The 15,636-nt window shown below is 39.2% G+C and overlaps 2 protein-coding genes across 5 annotated transcripts in view; both read left to right on the top strand.

Annotated features, from left to right (window-relative positions):
• Positions 1-5,350: 5,350 nt before the first annotated feature.
• nccrp1 (P1, F-box associated domain containing) lies at positions 5,351-9,368 on the top strand. Its single transcript, XM_058627604.1, has 6 exons — positions 5,351-5,683; positions 7,111-7,191; positions 7,558-7,654; positions 7,964-8,059; positions 8,787-8,925; positions 9,008-9,368. Exons 1-6 carry the CDS (start codon positions 5,548-5,550, stop codon positions 9,152-9,154), a joined length of 696 nt encoding a protein of 231 aa, XP_058483587.1. The 5' UTR covers positions 5,351-5,547; the 3' UTR covers positions 9,155-9,368.
• A 1,366-nt stretch (positions 9,369-10,734) lies between these two features.
• slc8a2a (solute carrier family 8 member 2a) overlaps positions 10,735-15,636 on the top strand; it is a 31,605-nt gene continuing 26,703 nt past the window's right edge. The window contains exons 1-2 of one of the 4 annotated variants that reach the window (XM_058628445.1): positions 10,735-10,860; positions 13,161-13,257. The gene's annotated coding sequence lies outside the window, so the exon portion shown is untranslated. Of the gene's footprint in view, positions 10,861-12,174; positions 12,330-13,160; positions 13,258-15,636 lie in introns of those variants that run through there. The other 3 variants (XM_058628446.1, XM_058628448.1, XM_058628449.1) reach the window with 3 other exon arrangements.

The following is a 15,636-nucleotide window of genomic DNA, read 5'->3' as shown; positions in this document are numbered from 1 at the left end:
TCACAGAAATTGTGTTGTGTTACTCAACAAATGTTTGTATGTTTTCTTCAGCTTGAAATTGTATTTTATTAAGACATCAAATTGAAAACAAAGCATCACTAGCTATCAAAATGGGAACGTGCAATCGTTGACATTTGCAGCAGACCTACGTTTTAAACAGAAAATGGTGGGGCTAATGCACTGAGGATAAAGGATGTGGCATTTGTCCTTCAGTTTATCCCTTCGCCACACACAAGTGAGTCATTCAGGTGCTGTTGCCAAGCAAATACAGTAGGTCTGACCCTCTCAATAGGATTAACTGGACCAAAATAAATCAACACAGTGTGCTCTATTTGGAAAATGTTCATTTGAGTGTATTAAATATGTTTCAGTGCACCTGAATGAATGAAGGGTAGATGCTTTGAGTACAGCATGTGACCGTGGGTAGATGCACATGTGATGTGACTGCAAATAACATGCATCTACACCTGGCACTGAGCCATGACCGTGGAAGGGAAAATACACGTATTGTAAATCTAGTGCTAAGTTCAAGTTTCACATTGATAGGTTTGCCCTCAGTTTGTATTACATTTTAGTTGCTTGCACATTTGTCTGTTTGCGTGAGTGATTATCCATTAAAAAAAGGTGGTTTGATCAAAGTAATGAGCAGGTTTACAATAGGGTCTTTGGGACTTTATGTCCGGGCTTCCATTACGAGGACACAAAAAGGACAGGAGGTGTGGTTGTTCAGCATGTGAAGAGCTCGCAAAGTGATTGGTGGGGCATACAGAGGAATTTCCATTTCCTGTGATCGTTGTGAGACATGTAGACAAAAACTTGCATGTATTTTACCTCACTTTAACCCAGTGTTTCGCGATCCTGGTCCTGTGGACCCATGTTTTAGATGTTTCCCTGCTCCAGCACACCTGATATAAATGGTGAGCTCGTCAAAAAAGCTCTGCAAAAGTCTGGTAGCAAGCCAAGCCAAGCAGGGAAACAGCTAAAGCAGGGGTGTCAAACTCAAAGGACCTGGGGACCAATGGGAATCTAGTCTGGTCAAGAGGGGGCCGGTCTACAGGAAAAAAAGGTGGGTAAAACCAACTGTTCAGTAGTGGGTGGACAATATGAGCTTAAAATGATTACACAATATTCCATCTTGATATCACAATAGAGATTTTTAGCATGATATTTTAGAGAATTTCAAAGTAAAAGTGCTTGTTTTAATATGGAAGGATGCATACGTGAGGTATGCATGCATAAATAAAACTACCTACCTACCTGGACAGCTGTAAATTAGGACACTTTAGTATTACATTCTGTCTAAAACATGCATGGCAGTGTGTCCTCAGGACCAGGATTTAGAAAAAACTGCTTTAGAAGAAATACTTCACCCCCAGCTGTTACAATTATTATTCCAAGAGAAACACAGCAACAACATGCACAAGCAGTGCATAAATGGACAATCTCATTCTTGCTGTGTTGCCAGTATCAGACATAGTTCTAGAAAGTTGTAGTCACAATCAAACTCAAAATCAGTAGAAGCCAGCCGTGATATCCTGGCTTAATTCCATGCATGCTTCTACTAAAATACTGAAAACTACATTTCCAACAATGTAACTTCTCTTGGTGAACTCTGACCTACAGATTTACACCACTGACAAATATTACGCCCTCCAGACAACGCTGACCTTTTAGGTGACAAAGATGATTAACTGAGATCTGCCACCTTTCCTCTGGCAGATTCAGTCTGTATAAAATCACTGGAGCTCCGCTTTAAAGCTGCACACTACTACTATTATTATCATCATCCTCTGAGAGCAAAGCTAATGTGTGTGTCACCTCTCCGAACTATTTTTTCAACTGCTTTACCACTTGACTGGGTTCGTTTGAGAATTACAAGCAGCCATTAGAGCGCACCTCTAATACACAGCGGCCAGTGAGCCCACAGTGGACAGCGGCACAAGGGTGTCGCACGTCAGTCGGGTCTAATTGTATTGCTTGATTGCTTGAGTTTTGCAGACGCAACATACAAATAAAGCAACGTCATTTCTGTTCATGGAAAAAGAGAAGCAGTACCAATTAATCGTACCAATGCGCAACCAAACTCTGATGCGCACCAAAGAAGCGAACTCTGGTCAGCCTAAAAATGTAGGTCTCGGTTCGCTTCAAGTGAATCAAATGTACCCAGGGAACAATGTTACGTCACTTCCAGCAACTATTAGGTGTGAAAACGACCAACAATAACACAACAACATAACAATAAAAAATCACTATAATTTGCAGTGCACTGCAGCTTTAAGCTACCAACAGACAGCTGAGTCAGACTGTAGAGGCTTTCATACGAGACACCTGTCATTACAGTAACACGTGTCCAATCACTGATCGTTGTGCTCACGTTACTAAATGTCTGTTACATAACCTTACTCCGTACTCCTGTCCTGCTTTTCCAGCACAGCCTGTGACCTCAATCGAAGAACAGACAGACACTGAAACATTTCATTACTTCGATGCACCAGGGCTTGAATAAGCACATCATTTGGGACTGTTTCACCACAGCAGAGCATGTCGTGCCACAGCTGCTCTGTCTTCAGACACTGTGTCTGCTTCCCCATGTCGCTTCTCTGGCTCTTAACCAACCATGAACCCTGCTGGCTCTGGGTGCTTCTTCTTACGTCATCATCAGCTGAACTGTAAATTAACCTCCATGGCATAAGATCAAGTTATATCTGCTGCTTTTACTTGATGTGTTTCAAGGATATACAATTGCCTGACTAATTTACAGGCTATTGCATAGGCTTATATTCTTTATGGCTCCTAAAAATGTACAACATAGAAATATTCTATTATCTTAAATACACTATTTTACAAGTTCAGTCCATGGATGTTGTGATAACAAATTATAAATGCCCTCATATTTATACACATATAAACAAGAACACTTTTATTTTATTTTACAAATAATGAATTAATAGAAATGTATGCTTATTTGCATTCTAGTCAAAGGTATGTCTGTACAACAGGTGGGGGGTTAGTTTAGATTAGATTAGCACAGAGACTGGGAACCGGGCCTATCTGTGGTCTTCCAGGCCTAAACTAAATTTGCTGCCATCTAGTGGTGACCACTCCAAACCTCCATTAAGGCTGCTCAAGTTTCTGCCCCTATCCTCCAACTTATACATGTAATTATATATATTTTATTTCATATTGTCTCTCTTTTACAATTGTTATTTTTCTCTACTTAATTTGCTTTAAATATTTTACTTCATGAAAGTGTAATACAAAATTGCTAAAATAACCCTTTCCCTACAACTATATATGACAAAAACAACAAAACTAAAAGCTTTTAGGCTTAAAAAAAAAAAAAAAACATAAACTTTTGAATCTGGAAAATGTACTGTGTAACTTTTGTGGTTGAAACAGTATGGATTGTATACTACTGCATATATGATGTTGACTTTTCTGCTAAGTGCAACATTAATCCACAAGGTGGAGACATTTGTGAAGAATTGAGCTCATTCACAGTATCAACATACACTGAAAAGGAAAGGCTCACAAAGACAAGACCTTTACACAATAAAAATCAATTACCAACGATACACACAAATAATATCATGTTAATAACAGTACAGTAGAAAATGTGTCAAAAGCCTTTAAAACAATTTGTCTATTGTTCGTTGAAAAGACATGACCCGAACTAATTTTTTTACTTTAACTGAACTGGCAATACAAGTATTTAGGTTTGATAGTCATCAGTAATCAATGACACAATAAATAAATGTCATCGAGTCAGTGGCCCTGAGGCTTCTCCACACCTTGAGAAATCCATCAATCAGTGCTGTGGCAGGATGTTTGTTCGTTGGTTTTGCCAAACCGTCAAACCTCATGCACAGAGATACAGGAAAACTGTCGAAACACTACAACGGCACTAGACATTAGACATTGGACTTCTTACATAAGCATATGCATACGTTTACAAGGCAGAGCTGACTCTTTATGCTTTTATTATATTATATGGAACTCTGATATGAATCAGACTGAAGGTTTTTCCCTTTGATACAAACATTTAAATAAGTGCCTGCTGTCTTCCTATGCTGGGAAAAGACTATTAACTTGTTTTTTTTTTTAATTATTATTTAATTATTCTACAACCCTCTGTTGCGTGACAACTGATCTGTCAGCTGCCAGGGACAGAAAAAAACAGAAAGTTCTGCTGTTTGCCAATTGCTTCAGGGCTTTCCAGGGTTTAGCAACAAGTCCGTGTTAATATGATATTGCAACTTAAATGTGTTGAGTCATTTAAGTTGCAAAACATATTAACATGGACTTTTTTTTCACGGGAATCTAAAATGTCAATAAACCACATGACAGTTTTCAGTTATTCCTGAGAAATACAGGATCATGCCTCCTGTCTTCCTCATAAGAACTCAGACATGACACCTTCTGTCTTCTGTTGTCTTGTCCTCTGTCCTCCTCTTTTGCTGCTGCTGTCATGGGGGCCCAAGCAGCCGCTTAGTTTGCTTATATGAAAAATTATACGAATGCTATATAATTTTATTTAATTTTATTTGTTTGTTTAGTACTTCTATTGTTACTGTCACTCAGAGCAGGCTCTAGGCATAGGCGACCATCAAGGGTGCCATCTACTGGAGGGGCGCCGGACAACCAAAAAGGAAAAAATAAATGAACATTAACAAATGAACTTAGTGGTCCTTATAATATAATAATAGTTAAGACAGAAAAAAGAAAAAGCAAGTGCATGTGTCGGTCTACATGTGGAATTCGTATGTGTCGTATTTAAATAATCTGTAATGTAACAGAGTTTACTTACTTTTATTGTACTTCTTGCAATAGAAGTAGACTGTAGTTGGCTGCCATACAATATAGTGAATCATGACTTGTTTGTGAATGTGTTAGTCTCATTGTGTTGAGCAGACATGTCTGACATTCATACTGTACACTTGAATGAACGAATTGCGCAAACAAAAATGAACCACAAATTCAAAATACACAAAAAGTCATTCGTTCTTGTTTTTTTTTTTTGTGTGATTCTGACCATGGGCGGGCCTTAGGAAGCTGCCTGCTGATTGGCTACTGAGTTTTGTAGAGCGACAGCTCAGTGGACCGGAAGTAGTCACAGGCTTGGAGTCGCTGTCCGACAAAATTATTGTAAATGTTACAATTATAATTGTAAGTATCTCACGTTTTGGAAGATAATTATAAAACAAAATAATTGTTAGTAGCTAACGTTTATTATCTGACAAATGTCGACGGGGAAAACTTGGGGATCAAGTTCCAGACGGACTACTTCCGGTCCACTGAGCTGTCGCTAGGGCACCAACCAAAATGCATAAGGCCGGCCCTGCCTGCTGTCAATGGTTGTCACCTGGTGTGAAAGCTTCATCTGTTGGAAACAGTTTTAATAGTTTACTGTTACTTTAAGAGGGAGCAGCATACAGATTACAACAGAGGGGTGTGGCGCTGGCTTGGGCCCATAATGACACACGAACTCCTTTCTGCAGCCTTCACTTCAGTTCCTGGAAGAGTCGGAGGTAGATCAACACCGCCGTCATGTCAGATTGGAAGAACAAATGTGAGGCTGAGTGGAGTTTACAGGGTGCACCGATGCCCGACAGCCTGGACTGGAAGTCCATCTACGAGGCGAAGCCGCTCAACAGGAATCTACTGAGGAACACTTCGCCTTTCGGTACTTCACAGCTTTCTCTTTATGTGCTTTATTTTTTATTCTTATCCAGAGAACAGATCTGCACTGTGTTGATGAAACGTATACTAGTCTAACTTGCTGTGTAGTTTAGTAGTTTCTGTCTGACCTGACGGAAATGTCTTGACCAGAACTTTTGTTTTGATTCATTACTCATCACAAAGCAGGTCAGACATGAGCTGTGTCACGAACTGCTCATGGTCAGTAACACTGACTACTGACTAATTCGTGGTTACACGTGAGCCAATAGGGCACAGACTTCCTCTTACAGATGTTTGCAACCATAGTTTTACACCATTTGATCCTTCAAGTTCAATTCCAAGTCCTCGCTGGTTCATGACTCAGTTTTTGAATTGTGGGGGCGTGTCGATAATGCAAACTGGCAATAAGTGCCATTGTACAAGGTCTACAAAAGCATTAAGAGCAGAAATAAATAAAAGAAGAAAGAGCAATCTTGCACAGGTAAATGCACTTAGAAATAATTGCCTTGTCCTCTTCACTTGAAAACCACCTTGCTGTTGAATAATTCCATGTGATTTCTTAGGTTCTGTGCCTCTTTGTTTCCTATCAGAGCCCTATCAGCAGTGGAGAACAGCAACCGCATCATTATGTACACACCTGCATATGATAAGGGGCCAACGAAAAAAAAAAAAAAGATCCTTTGTGTCTTTAATGCACTGACCCTGTAAATTCAAGCCGTATCTTTTTAGGAAGTAATTAGTAACCTTGGTGATGAAGTGCACTGATGACATGTTTCTACCAAATTTCTGTATGTAAAATGGATTCCTGTTAGGTAATCTGTTTTCCTCTACGATGTGTCAATGCAACGGGTAGTTGCAAGGTTTTTAGAAGTGGGTGGGTACGAGGCACTTGTGCAGCGTCAGTGTTATGTGCAGTGTCTGTTGGGACAACCTGAGCAGTTTCTCCAACCAGAACAGTTTCTTTAGCAGACGTTCTTGTAGAAACCACCAGCGGGGAAAAAAAAAAGAAACACAGCAGTCTGACCCCTCTAGTATATTTGAAGTACATCATTTGGTTTACCACACTGTCACACGTATGCACTGTTAAACATAGGAATATGTTTTCTCTGGTGTCCAAAGCTTAAGTCATGTTCTTCCATCTCCCTCTCCAAATAGACATAATGTTATCTAGTGTATATATATATACTTTACTAAATCTGTGAAAATACAACCTCTGCGCCATCTGGACACCTATCAGTAAAATCCGATACAATCCAAAAGTCCCTGCAAACTGAGCTGCTGAGTAATGCTTAAGGTGTGTGTAACACCCAATGCCACTGTAAGACAGATTACTGTTTTTCTTAGGCTCTGTCATATTTACTGAGTTACTATGGTGGCTTCAGTAGGTGTGGTGCCTTTTTACAGCTCCCCTTTGTCTCTCCCCTGTCACAGGCCTGAGTAAAGACATCCCTCCACCTGAACCTGAGTTGGCTGATATGCCGTCTCATGGACCTCCACGTTTTACACCCGAAGGTAAGAAGACGTAGCAACGGCATACGACAGGCTATATGGCCTACAATATTGAGTAATTCTGAGATAGCTGCTACATTGACAACTGGAGAACAGGTTAAGTGCAAGATTTGAAGGAGCTATGTTCTTTTCAACACTGTCCCATTAATATTCCACCGTCAACAGCTTCTTCAGCCAGTTAACTGTCAGTCAACCTCATTCCTATGATAAGTGCCAACATGTGGAGTCAAATGCTGATGAGGAAATTGGTTCAGAGCGCCATATTTTTTTTTTTTTTTAATGAAAATATTGATATTTATTCATACATGTATAGCACAATATCAATATTTTGTCCCACACAATAGAACTCTGTCTTCTCTTCTGTCATAGGTGACTTTGGTGGCTGGACCACGAACACAGAGGTCCTCCCCTATGACATGAGCGGCATCCCACCTAATGTTGTGGTTTGTCAAATGCCTCAGTTCAGGTGGGTGCTGCTGAAAGTCAAGTGTTGCTTTGACCTGTCAGAGGGTAAATCATCCTCCTCCTGACTCCACAGCACAGCACAACACCACATGTTTGAATGTAAATCTACAATGGCTCCATACACCCTGTAGCACTCAGACCTAGACTCAATGCAAAGGATAAAGAGATAAAATCATTTGTGTCATGATTGGTTACCTCAACTGATTGCTATTTTTGTTTTAATAATCAAACAAATTTTCAAACAGAAACTGGCACATATGACACACACAGTCCATAATCTGGAGACATTTTTCTCCTTTGTTGTCCTCAGCTGGTTCTCAATGGAGCAGATTGTGGACCTGAAAGCAGAGGGACTGTGGGAGGAGCTGCTGGACGACTTTCAGCCTAAAATTGTCATCAATGACTGGTGGGTTACTGAGCAACACTCAGCAAACACCTCCACGCCTTTTACAAGAGGCAGTGCACTTTGGTTATCAATGCTGTGACATTTCCATGGGAATGTATGGGAATTATAGGGAATTAACTGGACATTTTCAGGTTGGGAATTTAAATATAGCTGGTAAATGGTATATTGTAGCATAATCTTGGCTATAACCACTACACCAACCATGTGGCCCCACTTCTAAATCCATTCATCCATCTTCTACCGCTTTATCCTCCACATGAGCATTGCAGGGGTGCACCATAGATAGATCACCACGTAAACAACCAATTAGTTTTATAGATAGATAGATAGATAGATAGATGACAACAGAGTTTTACATTTACATCTCATCACATGTTTGAAAAGGAGTAGGCAGAAGATTAAACTTATATGTACCTACCCTTATTTCTATTACACACAACTCAGTTTATGAACTACTTTATCCCATCACCAAATATTTACATAGTGACAGTATTTTATACGATGTTCTTAATGTTCTCAGTACAACACAAGAATACGTCTCGCTTTAAACGCGACCATTTCCAGCACATCCTGGATTAAACTGCGGTTCTTAATGCCTATATTTATTTAAAATGTGTATTTGTATAGTTTAATGTGACAGTGTCAAAAGATAACATTTATTTGTGTCACTGCCTCAAAAGACAAAAACGAAACATCGGTAGCTCAAACTGACGCGTCACTTTATCAGGTATGAGGAGAGTCAGTTGCACGACTTCATCTACGAGCTGCATGTGAAGTTACTGGGAGTGGACAAAAGCACGGTGATCGCCGAGCACTCCGTCCGCCCCAAGGACGACCGCAGCAATTACTCACACACCTGGAAAGAGGCAAGTCTCTGATTCCTCCTGTCGTCTTGTTTTGCCACATGTGTGCAAACCTTTCATTGCATGTCTCTGTGTCGGCCTGCAGGTGTCGCACGTGTTCTCCGGGTACGGACCTGGGGTGAGATATGTCCACTTCACGCACCGCCTGAAGAATTCTTTCATGAACGAGTTCTTTCCCACAAAGTTCACTGGCAGCTCAGTGATGGTCAAGCCGGTCAGAACCAGCTCGTAGGCTCGAGAGCTGTGTAACACAGTCAGCGCGGCTGACACGCTTAATCTAATCGACACACATTTGCTGTTAAACGAGTTCCTCTCGCTTTGATTTGAATGCACTATCAATTTTTAAAGGGTGATTTAATTGTTTTTGCTTTATTGTTTTTAAACAATGGGAAAACTTGATTTGTTGTAAGGAATAAGGAATTATACATTGTCCTAAAATAAAAGTTTTATATTTAAAAATGGAAAAAAGTTTGTGTGAATTAGGTGACCTTTAGAAGGAGTCACTTTCTTCTATTTTATCCCAGAAATGTTGATGATGTTGGGATGAGATTTTCCTAGTAGTTTGTCATTTAAATGACTATTGGTTGGAAAAAAAAACATCACTTAGTTTAGTATTATTTTTAAATTTTAGTTGAGCTTTAAATTTAGACAGGGTTTTTATTCTTCATGTTCCAAATGAGAGGAGCCTGGACATTGAAGGCTCTGCCTCTCATTTTACTCCTGGAGAGCACAATTGGCAACATTTAGATATTTAAGAGGTCGATCGGGATGATACCTTTCCATCAGCCTTTGAGACATGATGGATTCTGTTCAACAAGTGCAACAAGATGCATTTATCTGGTCAAACTGCTGAATGCATTTTTGCTTCTTTTTTTTGAGCAGTAGAATTCACCTCTGACGATTTTCATGGGCACTTCTTTGCGCTTTCACTCATACTCCATCTCGCACTGCTATACATCCTGTGAGCTGTGAGGGTATGACATCAGGGGGACATGAAAAAGTGTATTCTCAATAGCACTTCACTATTAGTCTTTATGTGAACTACGGTATCATTCATTATTCATTATTCATTATTTTTTATATACTTATTTATTGTTTGCGTTGTATGTAAGGTGACCTTGAGTATTGAGAAAGGTGCCAACACATAAAATGTATTATTATTATTATTATTGTTCAGAACCCTTCAGTGCCCTCTCCTCTGATTGTGGTGGCTAGTTAGTTATAAGTTTTAGTTTATAGAAGTTTTACAATTTATAATCGTTAGTTGTAGTCATAAAACAGTGTTTCATAATAATATCTAATCTGAAAGTTCCCAGTTCTTTTTGGAAACTGGGAGTAATTCACCCAAGCACTTTACACTGTGTGTGCTGCGTTCAAAAACAATGGGAACTACTCACCCCCCTGCATGTTGCTGGCACATACACTAGTACTACCAGTTACCTGACTGGTTCCACGTAATGTTTGGTGGCTATTATAACAGTTATGTCTTCATTTATAGAAATACATGTGTTAATCTTAAAAATAAATCAAATCACTAGGAACTTCACATCAATAGACAGGTCAGATCAGCAAAGTAATAAAACATTTTTTTAAAGGAACGCGTGTAGGCAGAAATAAAGAACTACAAGAATGAATTAAAACCCACCACAAGTCACTGGTTAATTAATGCAACGTATTTAGAACGTCGTCCTTCCGACATTCATCCGATAAGGAGAAGACAGCAGCTGGGAACGAGGAGACCGTGAAGGCAGCACTCCCCCTCCCCACGTGAGCTCGTGGCATCTCTGCGTCAGGTTAACGGTGATGGTTAAACTGACGTTACAGTTCAGCTGTGTGTCACCGAGAGGAGAGACCGTGAGAGACGGAGACGGAGAGATAATTCCACACACTTTGAGAAGCGATGTCAGTCTGTGGTGGAGCTGTGTCATAAAGCTGAAGGTAAGAGACCGGAGGGGAAAAGGGAGGGAACAGGTGAAGTGGCTCACTTTTTGGCAGACAACTAACAACTATTTATCCATGTGTAGTTTTGATTGATGATATCAGTTCAGTGCTGCAACGGTTCATAAATTAATTCTCAACTAATTTTATGGTCGATAAATTGGTTTCAATATTTTATTATACACGTTTCTTAAATGTGAATATTTTCTGGTTTCTTTGCTCCATATGACAAAGAAATCATTAAAAGTGAATCATTTTTGCTCGAGGAGAAACAAACAACCCCCCAAAAACCAAACTGAGTCTGTAACTCATTTCTTCCAGCTCATATTCCACATAGATATCATTTTTTAATCAAAAATTATACGCCTCACAAATTTTCATACGTCTTCATGTTATTAATCTATTATACAGTTAGGCATCCCAGTCATGATAATCCTGTTTTATTTCAATGACTGAAATTTTTTTATTAGTTTTTTAAAAGAAAAGGACACTTATAAGTTATTATAAGCATGTTTTTTTTTATCACAATGAGTGATAATATCCTATATTGTCCCATCTCTATATACAGTGAATATTGAACTAAAGATGGAGCTGATTCACCATCACATTTCTACCTGTCCTAATATTGATCAGTGTGTACTCCTTATGTCCCATCTGTATACTGTATGCTTGAAAAACACAGATGAAGCTGTATAGTGGTTGTTTTGTTTGACACCAGCATTCAGCTTCTTCAGAATATATTAAGGAATTAGAAATGACGACTCTTATTTTAGAGCCAGTCTATTCAAGTAACTGAAGAAATAACAAGAGAAACTCTTTTCACTGTCCCTCAAAGATTCCTACATAGATTCCTACAGTAGTCTGATAGCAGTGTTAGTTCTTTTGTAGTCTGTTTGAGAGGTCTGTGGGTCGTATATAACATATGTTTGTCTTATTTCAAAGAGAAACAAATGCTAATATTGTGCAACTTTTTGATTTTATGCACCCAAGATGACAAAAAACACATTTATTTTTTATTTAAAATAGTTACAGCTACTACTGTGCACCTTTTTTTAGGCACTTTGACGTGTGGGAAGGACAGGCATGACTAAATACATTTTGTGGCTAGTTCTTATTTTTTTAATGCACTTTTTCATGTGTCGTCACCTGCTGCTTACTGTACTGTCCTGCATGTCCCTGCTGTCCCTGACTTATACCTAGTGAGATCACCCTTACTTTGTTCTTTTTTTTTTTTTGCATGGCATTTTCTGATAAGGCATTGAACTTCAAAGCTGACATTTAATCCACATCAAAGGATTGTTCATTTAGCAGATTGGCAGCAGAGCCACGCGATGCATCCCGTGTGTCCTTCTCTCATGTCCATGACAGTGCGGGGCTGCATGGGAGCTGCGTGTGTTGAGTGTTGGTGATGTGTGAGGAAACAGGCGTTGAGTGCAGATATATACACCGCCAGGCCCACTTCATTATTTGTGAGTGTGAACATATCACTTTTCACCAAAATCACTTGCATTTTCATCTTTCCCTCGTGGCAAAACAATGCTGTCAGTGCAATGTTTATCATATTATAGAGACATTTGTAGGGCTGCAACTAATTCTTATTATTGGTCAACAGCATTTTGAATGTTTTACCGGTTAAACATTTTGTTGTGTGAGCCATAAAAAGTCAAAACCTCAAAAACAATGACGACCTATAATGGTTTAAAGTCATAAAAGAGCAAAGAAACCAGAAAAAAAATCTCACAATAATTTGATTTTATTAGGAAAAAATATTTATTTATTTATTTATATTCAGTCATTGGAACGCCTGATTCATTTGCAGTTAATCAGGTCCAGTTTTAGCCCAGCTTTAGGCAAAAATGACAAATGTTTGCATATATCAGCTTCTTAAATTTAGTGTTTAGTATTTCTTTTTTGTTTTGACTCTTTTTATTGTAAGATTTCTACGGGACTTTGATATTCTATTTTATGGGGAAATAAGAACATTATTCAGCATGTATGTCTGTATGTATAAAAATGGGTTGCAGGTTTATTTACAGTTTTGCGGGTTAATAAGCCAAATCCAAACAGTCCACATGCTGAAATGCAACCGTCCCCCCCCGCTTATGTGACTGAAGTAAACCAATGCTGTAGCTTTGTATGCAAACGCGAGGTGTATACGTTACACCTCACGTTTCACTCACGTTTTCCCCGACAAGCTGCCACTGGGACCTGTGCAGCTGGTGATCAGACTCCCTCACTTAAAACCCTCTCCCTTTCTCTCTATCCCTCTATGTTTGTGTGTGTGTGTGTGCATGATTTAGATCTTTTCTGGAATAAACACTGACCTTGTCAGGACCTCATGGAGACCGAAGCCCAGCTGAAGTGAGGCAGAACCTCATTTCTAAGTCTCTTGTTAAGGTAAGGGTTAAGATGATCGTCGTGTCAGTTGTGGTGAATGTTCGGGTTAGGCATGAACTTCATTAACTGGTAATGGTTAAGGGTAATATTTATTATTTGATTTTTAAAGTATGTTTTCTTTAATGTCTGATCTGTGCACACAGCATTTACATTTTTTTTTGTACGCTAAATGCAAATGTGAAAAGACCTGGTTTTAGGGTTATGTATCCTTTTTGGCATAAACACTGACCTTGTCAGGTCCTCGGACTTAAATCTGGTTCCAATGAGGCAATGAGGCAGGTTATGGTTCGGGTTTGTCAAGGACTGTTTACAGTTAAGATTAGGGATAATGCTTTATTTAGGATATCTGAATTAACTGAATTAATGCAGCGTCCAAAAAGTGCAACTTGGTCTGTTTGGTTTTCACTCTTCTGTCTTCTGTCCGCTCAGGCCTGCCGGGTGCCTCTGCACATTTTCTTAACATTTGTCAGTCCAAACTAGACGGTTGCCCACGGTGACGACTAAAAGGCACCACTACATCTGGGTCTGCCACGATAAAAAATGCATGACGTGGACATTTTTTAGTCCGTGGTTTTTATTTACTTCCTCTCACTGTCATTTTATGTTGTGCTTTGAGGTTGCTTAACCACGTTGTGTCATCCAGTCTTAACTGTCACATGCAGTTTGTTAACTCAGACTGGGTAATAAGTACAAGTGTTTTTCTTAATGTGTCACATCTGGAAAAGAAAACACAGTTCAAGCGATTAGAGATTACAGATTACTCACAGGGTTCCGGTAGTGATGGTATCGTGCCAACTGGAGTTTGAGCAGTATTCGTGCATGTGCATTTTTACGACATCTGCATTTTTTATAATGCTTGTCATAAACCGATTTGTGCATGTAATTGGTAGTTTGTATTTATATATCGCTTTTCTAGTCTTGATGACCACTCAGAGCTGCTTTACACTACAGTTTTGACATTCACCCATTCACACTCATTCACTCACACTTTAATATCGCGCATTTATGAGCAGCACATTTTCTGTCACTCATCTTTCATACGCAGTCAAACGCTGCCGACACAAGAGCAACGTGGGGTTAAGTGTCTTGCCAAAGGACACACTGGCATGTAGACTAGTGGAGGCGGGAATCCAACCCACAACCCCAACGTCGCCCACGTGTGCAAAGTGTGACTACTTCTTGTTGAAACTATTAACAGCAGGTTCAGGGACTTTAAATAAAATACTGTAAAATAAAATAAAAATACACGTATTTAACATTTTGATTTAGTAGTTATGTGAATGAAATGTCTTTCATTTCAGCACTTGGAAGATAAAACACACATTTTATGTCATCTTTAATTTTATTAGTTATTCTTATCAGAAAAATGCACATGCTTTTTTTTATGTTATCTTTTATTTCTCCATCATATTTGGTTTTATCAGTGTAACCCGTGGGGTTATGTTCACCTTTGCTGCGCAGCTAAAAACAAAAGAGACACAGAGGATCCTCGCATGAACCAGTTTTTTTTATTTAGCCAATATTACGTAGCGCTGTTTCCTTTCAACCTGGCTTCCAAAATAAGAGCCACTGAGTTTGTCTTTTTACTACTTCTCATATCAATTGTGGCTATATATCGGTTTGAAGCTTTTTTTCATGATTGACACAAGACTTCTGAATGTTTTTAGCTTTCTCGTTTATTTGCTCCATATAACAAAGAAATTATTTAAACTGAATCATTTTGGTTTGTGGACAAAACAAGACATTCGAGAACATCATCATTTCCAGGTTTGACAAACGTTTTTTTAAAGGTTTTATGACATTTTATGGACCAAACGATTACTCGTGAAAATAATCGAAAGATTAATCAATTATGAAAATAATCGTTAGTTGCAGCTCTTGTAAGCACTCTTGCCATAGCAGCAAGAAGACCTGGGTTTGCAACCCGTTCGGAACGAGAGCTTTTTTGCGTGGAGTTTGCATCTTCTCCCTGTGTGTGCGTGGGTTTTCTCCAGGTTCTCCGGTTTCCTCCCACAGTTCAAAGACATGCAGGTTTGGGGATTAGATAAATTGGCCGTGAGTGGGAGAGTGGATGGTTGTTTGTCTCTATATGTGGCCTTGTGATGGACCCCCTGTATCGCCCTATGTCAGCTGAGACAGTGCCCCCCCCTGCGACCCTCATGTGGAGGATGAAGCGATAGAAGATGGATGGATGATAAATTAGCAGCCGTACAACTTTGTACGGTATATAAAGAATAGCTTATGCTTAATAAATGGACGAGCATTGTGCTAAGCTAGCTCCATCCTTCTCATCATAAACGTTTCACTGCATATGGTATTGTCATGTCATGTGTTTGTATAGTCTGTCTGTCGCTGACATTTGTGACAATATCTTGAATA

The sequence above is a fragment of the Solea solea genome, chromosome 4 (genome assembly GCF_958295425.1).
Source record: "Solea solea chromosome 4, fSolSol10.1, whole genome shotgun sequence".
In the NCBI taxonomy this organism is placed as follows: domain Eukaryota; kingdom Metazoa; phylum Chordata; class Actinopteri; order Pleuronectiformes; family Soleidae; genus Solea; species Solea solea.
This window is presented reverse-complemented; position numbering and strand designations above follow the sequence as displayed.